This window comes from Arvicola amphibius, chromosome 11 (assembly GCF_903992535.2).
Source record: "Arvicola amphibius chromosome 11, mArvAmp1.2, whole genome shotgun sequence".
Classification (NCBI taxonomy): Eukaryota; Metazoa; Chordata; class Mammalia; order Rodentia; family Cricetidae; genus Arvicola; species Arvicola amphibius.
In genome coordinates, this window is record NC_052057.2 from 45,054,552 (window position 1) to 45,066,811 (window position 12,260).

Here is a 12,260-nt window from a genome sequence, read left to right on the forward strand (position 1 = left end):
TACTATGTGCTCCCAAGCCCTGCCCCACGTAATTCCTGTTCCATTTTTCTCTTCTCCAAAATGAATCAAGAAGGAATGTTGTGGGTTTTGGGGGGTTTTTTGTGTTTTTTTTTTTTTTTGGTCACAGGCCTTTTCTATAACTGATGAGCTGATCATGTGGTTTTTGTCCTTCTATTTATGTGAAGGATTACATTTATTGATTAACTTATATGGAACCACTCTTGTATCACTGGAAGGAAGCCAACTTTATCATAGTGAATAACATTTTTTATGTCTTCTTAGATTCTCTTTGCAGGTATTTTGTTGAGAATCTTTGCAGTTATGTTCATAAGAAATATTGGTCCTTAATTTTCTTTAGTTGGTCTGTATAATGGAATAACCTGGGGAATACTGGTGTTTTGAGGGTTTTGAAAAATTCCAAACTGACTCTATCTGGCCCAGGCTTTTTTTAGTTGAGAGATTTTTAATTGCTGCTTCTATCTTTTTAGATGTTATAAGATGTTGCGGGTCTATTTCAATTTTTAACTTTGATAGGTTGTACACATACAGAAATGCATTTCTAAAGCATGTCCTTATGATTCTGTGAATTTCCTCAGTGTCTGTTGTAATGTCATTCTCATCTCTAATATTAATTTTGATCTTCTCTCTTTTGGTTAATATGGCTAAAGGTTTGTCAACACCGTTAATTTATTTTGAAAGAAATAAATCATCTTTTCATTGTTTGTATTGTTGTTCTTTCTATTTCATTGATTTCACCTCTAAGTTTAATTCTTCCTGTCTACTCTTTTTGGGTGTCTGTTCTTATTTTTTAAAGCTTTCAAGTGTATCATTAAGTTATTTATGAGCTATCTGCAGCCCTAGCTGGTCTGGATGTTCTATGTCTATGTAAACCACGCTAGCCTTGAACTCAAGAGATCCACTTGCATGTGCCTCCTAGGAGCTGGGATTCATTCAACACACATGCCACTATGCCTCTATGTTGCGTAATATTACACCTTGTATTTCACTTAAAATACTGTAGAAATTTATCGTTACTTTAACGTGTGAAGTTTCAACAATAGAAATTACTTTCACTAGAATTAATCTTCCTATCTGAATAAGCTTTTTAATGTTGTTCTTGTAGAAGGGATCAAACCCAGGGTTGTGAACATACAAGGCAAATGTACCACCACTGTGCTACATCCCAGCCCTCTTGACATTTTAATGGCTGCATTCAGCACATCGTAATGATATGCCTACCATGTGTTAGTTTAACCCATCTAATTGTTGACATCCCTCAGATTTGTTGTTAGGATTCCGCTGTTTTTCTTGCTGGTGGTGTGTTTGAGATATGTTGCTGTCTGGGATTTTGAGGGGGTGTGTAGTGAGAGCTGCAGGCACAGCTAGCTTTACACCCAAAATAACAACACACAAACTGTATTCATTTAAACACTGCCTGGCCCATTAGCTCTAGCCTCTTACTGGCTAACTCTCTCTTGCTTTAACCCATATTTAGTAATCTGTGTAGCACCACAAGGTGGTGGCTTACCAGGAAAGATTCAGCATGTCTGACCTGGTGGCTGGCATCATGGCGACTGTCTCAGGTAGGAGAATCCTGGCGATTGTCCAGAGAGGAGAGGCATGATGATTGCCTCAGGCATCTGCCTCACTTCCGTCTTCCCAGCATTCTGTTCTGTCTACTCCACCCACCTATGTTCTAACCTATTAGGCCAAGCAGTTTCTTTATTAATTAACCAATGAAATCATCAGATAGATAGAAGACACACCTACATCATTGGTGGAGTCCTGGGGATCAAACCCAGGAGGGGTTTTGTATATTCCAGACAATAAACTTTATCCAATCTTTTTTTCTTGAAAGGCCATTTCTGGAATCTTCTTCCTCTCTGAGTGCTTTCCCACTTGTCTATGCATTTAACACTCAAGCTTCAGCTCCCGCCCTTTGCTCTTGTATTTTTGTTCTTAGGCACCTATGCCTTCCTCCAGTCCTGCTCTTTCCTGTGTTCTCTCCCCAGCTGCCACATTTAAACAAGTATATCCTGAAGAGAAATCCTGCTCTCTCATAGGCTCCCATTATTCTCAACCTAGCAATTTTTAAGCTTCAGAGAAATGTAGATGGAAAAATGTGAAAATGGCCACTCAGAATGGCTCCTACACATAACCTCTAAGTTTCACTGTCAAAAGGACAAAAAGAGAGCTTGTCTGGAGCAACTGATAATTACCCTGAGGCCTGCTTCTTCTAATGTTCTGACTGAGGTAAATACAAGTTGTTAAAAATCATACTTAATAGAGAAGTCACACTTTCATGTAATATTTAATGTTTGATCGTGATCTCTATTCATAGTGTTAGGAGAGATCATTGTCTGGGCATCAGTTTGTCACTAGAAATGCCACTTCAGTCACAAGTCACGAGCCTGTGCAGATGGAGACGCATGGGAAGTTTTACAGTAGAGAGACCACCGAGATAACATCAAGGTTTTTCTTCTTTTTGCAGGGAAAGAAAACAAAGTGAAGCTGTTTCTTGTCCTATGTCTTCATCAGATCGTCTTGAATTAAAATGACAGCTCTTCCTTCAGAGAACTGCTCTCTCCAGCACCTGTCACACCAGTCGAAGCATCCTGTAGATGTTAGCTGTCTGTTGTTCCTCATCATACTTGGGAAAACGTTATTGAACATCCTCATACTAGGGTTGAAAAGGAAAGACACCCACTGGGGCTTTATGGAGTGCTTCTGCTTCTCACTAGCGTTTGCTGATCTGCTGCTGTGGGTTAGCCTTTCCATTCTGTCCTACTTCAGGGACTTTGTAGTTCTAGGTATCAGGTTTACACAGTATCATATTTGTCTGCTCACACAAATCATTTCCTTCACTTATGGCTTTTTGCATTATCCAGTTTGCTTACTAGCTTGTATAGACTACTATTTGATTCTGTCTGGAGCCACCAAGCACTCATCTAAGTGGCAAAAGTTATTTTATTTCTTGACAGTCATTTTAATTTGGATTTCAGTCTTTGCATATGTTCTGGGAGAGCCAGCCATCTCACAAAGCCTGCAGACACACAGCGCTTCTCTGCACCAATGCCCTTCCTATGTCAGCACACAGAGTTACTGGCTGTCATTGTCTATACTGGTAGTTTTATGTGTGGCTTTTCTGATCTCGTGGCCAGAAGTTGTTGCCGTGGTACACGCTATTAGGATAGCATCCTATATGAACAAGACCGTCCTCTACTGTCCCTTCCCATCCCACTCTGGAGTGAGCACTAGAGAAGCACTCTTGCCCAGGCTTATTGTGTGCTTTCTTGGTACCTGGTTTCCCTTTGTAGCACTTCAGGTCCTCACCCTCTCACTCAGAGTTCAAATCCCAGCATATGTAGAAATGAACGTGCCCTGGCTGTACTTTGTCAACAGTTTTCTCATTGCTGCGATTTCTTGGTTTAACTGCCAGAAGCTTTATTTAAGGGACAGCACATTACCTCTGGATCCTTTTGTCAACTGGAAATGCTGTTTTGTTCCAATCCATAGACTTAAGCAAGTGGAGAGGCCCGTATCCATAATCATCTGTTAACAGATTAGGCTGTGTTGGGAGGAACTCCAGAAGCACCACGGACAGACCTGGATGCTCAGGACACAGAACTGAAGCGCGTGTCCCCCTAACTTAGAACTCTTCAGCACAGCCTCTCTGTAGTGGATATTAGATAGTGCTAAGGACACAACGAAGTTTCTATGCCTGTTCAGCAACACTGTAAGTATTTGAGGTCAATCCAAAAGTCAAATAAACACATTAACATGTGGCCAGCTTGATGTTTTTAAATTTGAGATTTCACTGCCAACTTTAAGATCTGAACTTAAATATTTTATCAACTTTAGAGAAAAAATAGACTTAAAATTATTTGGTATAAATAAACTTTAAGGGAAATATTAGCTCATTTTAAATATAGCTAAGATATAAATATTCCTGGAAAGTTTCAGCTGTTCAGCTTATGGATCTGGGATCCATAGGGGCTCTTTCCATAACATGCCAATTGCATGTTCATTTATATCAGATCATAATCATGTTAGCAACATAGACTATAAAAAGCCTTAGACTCTTATTTAGGGCTAGATGATTCTGTCTTTTAGGGTAACCCCACACACTGTACAAATGCCAGTGACACCTTCCCCAGAAGTGGCAATCAAAAATGTTTCCACATATTTCCAAACCTCCTGGGCACAACTTCTCATCACTTCCAATCTCCTGGGAAAACAACCCCTACAGAGAAGCAATGTAAGTCAGAATAGGCTGAAATCATATTATGAATTAAGCTACATAGGTATCTTGGCTGCTTTTTAGAAACACCATGTGTTTCAAGAGCCTCCCTAGCATTTCTAACATGAGCGGCTTAGAGGCTGGGGCTAGGAAGTGTGCTTACAGCACACACAAAGTTTATGTATGCTGTAGTGTAGTAGTGTGTGCCTGCAATACCTGGGGAGCTGTAAGCAGGAAGACAAGAAATTCAAGGTCATCCTTATAACCTTGAGGTCAGCCTGGGCCACATGAGATCTTTTAGTCTCTCTCCCACCAAGCAAGATGTTTTAACAAGTAGTTGTGACCTACGTTTGATACTTAAGATATCAAACATTCCAGACAACACCTTGTGATGCAAACCCAACCTGAGTCATTCTAAGAAAAAGGGCACAGGCTGGGTCACGGTGGCACATGCCTTTAATCCAAGCACTCATGAAGCAGAAGTGGGCAAATCTCTTGAGTTCAAGGCCAGCCTGGTCTACAGAGCAAGTTCCAGGACAGGCTCCAAAGCTACAAAGAGAAACCTTATTTCGAAAAACCAAAAATAAATAAATAAAAGCACTCGCACAGTGAGGTTGTGAAATACACTAGGAGACCATCGCTGGGATGTCACGTTTCCTTTGTTAATGCAGAGGAAATGCCAGCTGCCAATAACCTGGGCTTCTATTATCCCAATTTATGGCTCCTATTTTCAGCTATATAACCTCAGTGAACGGCTGACCTGATTTCAGTCATATGCTCATCTGTGACCAGTGGTGCTGCAAAGAGACACTGGAAGGAACAGAACTCAATCATTAGGCTGTAGTATTTAAAATGTTTAAAACTAGGCATTAACACCTAAGAGAAAGTAGGAATAAAAAATTACATTGTTCTAGTTTTAAAGTGCAAATAGATACAATTACATCCAAAGCCACCACACCTGATCTGCATGATGTTGGGGACTGAACCCAGGGCAGCAGACGTGCTCCTGTGATGGTGCATCTGAGCTCAGATGTCAGGAGCTGGCCTTTTAGTTCGGCGGTGCACATTTTCCTTGCCATGTTTGTCTCCACCTTCCAATTGGCCATAACATGAGAATAAAACATACTTAGGTATATTGAATTTAATGTATACTTTTAGTAGATTATATGCTAGGAAATGTATAACCAGTTCAGCCCTCCGTTAAGGTCTTTACTTAGACTTTCCCATCTCTCAAAAGCTTAAAGAAGCAAAAATACAATAACCAGTCATGTTTTTATTTGTAAAGAACTGAAGTTACAACTGGTCTACAATATATTATTGTAATATAAACAACATAAATAAAAGATCCTGTAGGCCCACCACTAATCTTCCACCCAGACCCACTCAAAGCCATGTTACAATACTCTATGTGAAAGTGTGCAGGTAACAAAGGTGCAATCCAAGCAAGTTTAAGCAGCAGAGTATAAGGTGCTTCCATTAGCAGTTAACATCGCCAGCAAACATCTGATGCTCTGTTTTACTCACTGAATAGACATACAAACAGGAAGTCTAAAATTCATACACATGCGACTTAATATGAAAGTGCTTTCTCTTTTCTTAAAAAAATACATCAAATGAACAGTTTTTACATAGATAATGGTGTGCTCTTATAATGCAAAATTAACTTCATTTTCAGGTTATACATTGTAAAACTGTAGCTATGAACACCAGTCTAGGAAGTCTATGCTAAGGTGCTACAACTATGTCATTTTCTGTGAGGACTCTTAATACAACATCCCATGTAAGACACATCCATATAACCTTAATATTTGCTTTCTCTAAGATTAAAACACATTTTCTCTCCCCCTTGATGGTGCTTTTTTCCTTGATGAATCATCTTTGAGTTTTTTTCATTATGAAACTTTGATTTTAAAACAATGGGGAGAATCAAAAGTAAGATTATTTTTTTTTAATGTGCTTAAAAGGTTAAAAAGTAGTTAATCACAGCAACTTGCCCCTGTGAAACAAATCTGAAGCAGTAAAGAGAACATTCTACCTGAATCAAGAGGCTGGAGTCTTTTCCTGCTGTCAGCATCCGCTCCTGTGCACACTGTCTGCAACACACAACCTGCTTTCCTAGCACAATCCTGCACTTGCCAAGAACTTCTCAATTTTGGGGAAAAAAAAAAAAAAAACCAATAAGACCCATCTTTTGAATGAGGTGATTAGCAGTCCATCAATGTGAGAAATCACACACAAAATTACAATCTCTGTATTCTTGGCTGAAGTATGAAGTTCCAAGAATACATCTACAAAATCAGTGTTAATGCAACAGAGATATAAATAGCATGGGATATTTTACAATTTAGGTATACTTTAAAGAACTTAAAACACTTTAAGAGTAACCAGCATCACAGAACAATTTAAAGGCCAGATTACTGGGCTATTTAGATTAGTATAACTTAAAAAAAAGAACATCTGTTTGAATGCATCCATCATATATAGTCATCTAACACTTTACTTGGACATTTTTCCACCTTAAAAAGCTGCAGCTATGATACATAAGTTTTTAAAATATATTTTTATATCTTTATAAAGAATGTTAGTATCATCAACTGATATTAGTATTTAAAGAAAAAATTACAGCCTGATTCACAGAATCCCAGAGTTACAAGAGAATTTACCCAATTAAAACTGATTGTGACTCCATCTTTACTCCCCAAATCCTTGCCAGCGCAGCAGGACCTGTGTGTCATGATGCAGTGCATCCCTCTTCTGACACAGCGCACACCACAGTCAACACTGGAGAAACAGCAGCAGCCTGTTCTGGCCTCCTCTCAGGTGTTTCTGTTTTAGAAAACTGCTCTTATCAATACTGGATCTAAAGATGTCTGAGATTCCACATCAGCTTCTCACCTGCCACACACCATGCCCAGGACTAGTCAGACACTGCCTGTCACAACCCTCACTCGCTGTTGTCGACAGATGTGCAGTATGAGAGGGGTTGTTAATAACCCCAGTTCCCAGGCAACAGGGCACTAACTGGGAGTAAGCACATACATGCTTACGCAGCAGTGAGGTTGTTTGGGAAGACTTGATTTGTTCTTTTCTTTTTAGTCGTCTATGCTGCACACAAGCGAAGTGTGCAATAGTTGACAAATGGATGAATATGTGCACGTGAAGAGTTTCACCTGGCATTCCGTCACACTGTGGTAATCCCAATTATGGAGCTCAGGACTAATCTTAGAGCTGGGGGAGGATATTTCTTCAGTAATTACTTAAGCCAAAAACCAACAGTGCAGGTGTCACACTGTACATTCCGATGAGATTACAAACCAAGCAACTGCCCAGGAGTTACACAGCTAATCTGCCATCTGCAGTGATCCCAAGCCTCACAGCCACAGAGTCTCATCCCCACTCAGTAGGGCAATGCAGCAGTGGGTTTATGTTACTTACCACTAAAGAAAAACAGTAATTTTGCTCATTTTTTAATACTATCAAAACATTTAACACAGGTACTAAGTACACGAACTTTAAGCACTGTACATATTTAGTTTACTTGAGGCAAGACTACAAAAGTCCCTTCCTTCTACAGTGGTTCATGTTTGTTTCAATGATGTAATCTCCACGCCTCTTTCACCACGGTCAGAGAAAAGTCCACAAAGCAGAGTTAACACTGATGTACTCCATTAAGCCAATGGACTATGACATCTAAGATGATGACTGGTGTTGATTTGGACAGAATAAAAGGACTTAACTACATCCCTCTTATATTTCATAAAGTTATGCCATGCTAACATGTTTTAAATTTATACTGATTGTTTCAAAATTAAAATTCATTCATTACAAACCTTCTTTAAAATTTTCTTTCTACAGATTCATACCCAATAGCAGGAATATCACGAGAGCAGTAGGTGTACACTTGAAAAGCAACAGAAAGACCTCTGCATAAATATAAGGTGTTAGAATCTCATTTTGTACCTAATATTTTACTTTATTGCATTTTTAAATAAAATGCAATGTCCACAAGCTACCAAAAGGGGAAAAAAAATAAAATCACCATGGAAATAATTTCCTATAACTATGGCACTTGCCAGAGAGTGTGTACACACATGGGACTCTGTCTTAGGGAAGCTGGGACCACTTCACAACAGAGGGCAGGACCTCCTAATAGTCTATTCTGGAACATGATGGTAGTAATTGTATTTCAATTGATACCTTGTAACTTTCAAAAAAATTCTCTTAGTATAATTTCAAAGTAGCTTGAACTCTAGAACTAATATGCACAACTTGTAAGGTCTTGATATTTTAGGTAACTTTTTTAAAAAGTTAATGTCATTTTCAACATTTTAAATTCAAGAAACAGCTTTTATTTCAACTATAAACTATAGGGTAGTACATTTTATAATCTTCTAACAAAAGAAATATCTTCCCAGAGAATTTAAGATATATGGTTCAATTGATTAAAATTAAATTTTAGTAACATATTTACTATTTCTAACACTTATTTTTACTCATCTAAACTGAAAACTAATCTTTGAAATGAAACAAAATATTCTAAATGGACTGATAAGATATCAATACTAGTAGCTGTGAGTTAAACAGTTCATGTCATGAACACAGGCAGGCTTGTGCTTACTGGGACCCAGTCAGGGGAAAGAGCCAGTCACTGATCCTCAGACTGAGACACAAACTGCAAGACTGTGTCAACTGTGATATCCAATGTGGAAGCTCCTCTAATTTCTGTCTACTCACAACTTCTAGTTCTGACGGACACTCTCTCTCCCCCTTACTAGTTATCCTTAGAAACCCAGGATTACTCACTTGGGTGCCAGTGGTACCAGGAACATCAGAGCAGGGTCAGGTGATAAGAGAAAGAACTCATTTGATTAAAGGCAAATCTTGACATTTAAAACCACCAGGGCTAGGTTTGGCATGGTGGCACAGACCTCCACTCCAGCACTTGAAAGAAGGCCAAAGGATCACAATTCCAGGTTAGTAAAGGCAATCAAGCAGAAAGCACAGTATGTAAGCTCAGAGGTGGAGTGTGAAGCCCTGACTGCAGACCTGTAAGACCTTTATATTGCTACAATGAGAGTCCAACCACCCAGCACCATGGGTCTTTATTCTAAGCTGCTAATGACCACCATCATGTTAAATGTCTTCATTTAGCTAGCAGTGTCGTCTTCCTAGCAGCTCCCAACCACAAAAAAAAAAAAAAAAAGATGGGTCCAAGGTCCAACTAGTCATACAGTTAGATGTACGGTAGGGTGCACAAGAAACATACCTAGGAAATGATTTGCATAGATGGACAAACCTTTCATTGAAATACAACTGGTATGGTTATAAAGGTCTAGCCCATTACAAAATCCTGAAGATTTCCAAGCAGGATACTACCCAACCCCAAGCCAAGAACTAAGAAGAAAGCTCTACGCAGCTTATTTAGGGTAGCATTGGGGGCAGAAGGGGCTCAGTGAAGGAAATGAGGTGAAGCCATTCCATGCCACTAACAATACCAGTTGGCAACAAGTGTTGCCGGCATCACAAAGGATGAAAGTCTTCAAACCACAACATACAGCCTCTCAGGCTGAAAACATGTCTGAAACGCTCTATAACAGTATTACCAGTCAGACAGTTCATACACTGACAATAGCTGCAAGAGCAGCTTCATTCACATGCATCAGTAATAATTTATTCTTTCTAAAATCACGTATACACATGAAATCAAAGCCTAAAATTACATGACTCTATCTCTTCCCTACCACTCTGGTTCAAGATCGTACTGAGTCCCTTAAAGCATGGCTCTGAGTTCTGAGGCACACAACTAAACAAACTTGTAAGAACTGTGTCCTGTGAAGACGTCAATCCAAGACTCGTAAACAGATCTGTGACTAACAATTTTGCACTTACTATATGAAGATTGACTATGTAAAAAAATTATTCAAAAGCATGGTCCAATACAAACAACAAAAAGAGGAAAGCAGCAGGATTCCTAAACAAACACAAAAAAAAAAAAAACCACTTCTATTTATTTAGGTAACTTCAATAGTACAGAAATGTGTTCAATGCTGCAATAATGGAACTAACACAAGTGGGAAGTCCCATTTGCCTCTCAGCCACCCTCTGGCTCATTCACTGCCATTTCTTTTCTCTTTTCTGCATATCTCCTCCCAGGTGAAGCTTTAACCCAGATGTCACAATTAGAAAGAAACTCCACAGCAAATGGAAGTGAATGTAACCATCGCAGTTACATGCCCCCAAAGCTGTCACGTGCGAAGACAGCATTCCTATGCTGTGCTGATTTATAATGAAGCTGTGTAGCTGTGCCTTGCACATGTCTACACAAAGCTTGTAAGTACTGTCATATAAAGTAACTTTTACAAGCCAGCTGCTTATTTCCCTAAGAACATAGAACAAATAAATCTGAAAGGTATGTCCCATAGTGGAAAAGGGACTTAAAGTAAGGAAAAGCAAACTCGAATAGTAAAAATAGGATGAACCCATATTCCCCTCTGCTTGTCATTTTTTTTCCTCCAGGAAAGTTCTTAAAGCACTTAGTAATACAAAAGGGAATGAAAATGGCATTCTTCCTAACTATGTCATACTGAACAGTCTAAGGCTCAGGAGAGAGAGAGGGACATACATATTATTAAAGCTTTCAAATTAGGATGATTAAATTAAAGAAATACCTGCAGCAATGGGAGAACTACCAAATGACAGCAAACAAGCCATTTCTTAATAAAACAACCCAATTGTAGGGGGGAAAAGTGTATTTTCTTGTTGAACTGAAGTGCGGACAACAGAAGAGCTGGACTACATCTAAGACTAAGGACAAGAAGGCATTCTCCAGCAGAAACTCTTCTTGCATGCTGCTCAGGGTTACTTAAAGGCAGTGCTAGGCCCAGGGGCTTCTCATAAGCACACAGTGGGCTGATTCTAGTAGAACTGTAGAGTTAATACCTTAAAGGCTATATATATAAACATTTGCAGGAGGGAAGCATTATTGCTGGAGGTCTATACTGGACAATCAACTCTGTATTAACTGTGGATTACTACAATCCAATTTTAATTCCAGAGGAAATCTACCTTTGTGCCTCCTTCATATAGTAGCAATCTCTGAGTGCTGCTTAGTCTATGTTTAGGAGGATGAGGGGAAAATCTATGACAACTCCCATGATGACTAATTACTACTAATAAATGAAATGGACTAGAGAGTACCTACCTTTCTAGAAACGTTAATAACAAAATGTGACGCAAAGAAATATGTAACAGAGACTATACTACTGAAGGTTTGAAACATGAGCCTCCCACTACTTCCACATTCTGAGTCTGCACAGGACCACCAGTGGACACCTCTTCAACTACTACATTAACAATCCCACAAAGCATACATTCAAACAAGAGGCATCTAAAGATTAAAAAAATTACCCACTATATTTTTGTATAAAAATAACCAACATTTTCTAATGTACACGAAGACAAAAGATAAATATTTGTGATACCTTTGTGACATCTGTTAGTCTTCTCCCGGCTCCACAGAGTCTCTGAAAAGAGCAGTGAAAATGAGTGAGCACAGACTCTGCTGTCTCTCACGTCTGTGCCAAGGACTTGTTAGCCACTCCTTTAACTGTTCAGACTTCTCAATGATGTGGTAAATATAGAGAAAGCAAAGTCATCAACTCTGATGCCCAGCAGTTTAAGGCTCTCAGAGCACCCACAGAAATTTCTGTCTTAACATCCTAACTCTACAGAAAACGACTGCTGAGTGAACACTCTGATTAAGAGAAATCACTTTCAATGCTTTATGGAAAGAATCCAAGCAGGGTCGCTCCGAGAGAGCATGCGGATGGGTCACACCCCACTGCCAGCTCTCCCAGGCATGACTGCATCTTCCACCCTCACCAGTACAGGGCAACGGTCAGAAAAAGGTGACCAGTGCCATACGCCCTATCAGTCACATGTTCTGTAAATTACCCTAATCTTGTAGACCAGTTTTACGGATTTTCTTCCCTTTTCTAATATACGGTTAAACTGTAAAAAA

The 12,260-nt window shown here is 39.3% G+C and overlaps 1 protein-coding gene across 2 annotated transcripts in view; it reads left to right on the forward strand.

The window, feature by feature from the left end:
* Window positions 1-3,789, forward strand: part of Gpr160 (G protein-coupled receptor 160) — a 48,370-nt gene extending 44,581 nt beyond the window's left edge. For both annotated transcript variants that reach the window (XM_038347140.1, XM_038347141.1), the window contains one exon: window positions 2,492-3,789. In XM_038347140.1, the coding sequence (XP_038203068.1) occupies window positions 2,555-3,559 (1,005 nt within the window). In that variant the 5' untranslated portion in view covers window positions 2,492-2,554 and the 3' untranslated portion in view covers window positions 3,560-3,789. The remainder of the gene's footprint in view (window positions 1-2,491) is intronic.
* Window positions 3,790-12,260: the final 8,471 nt, after the last annotated feature.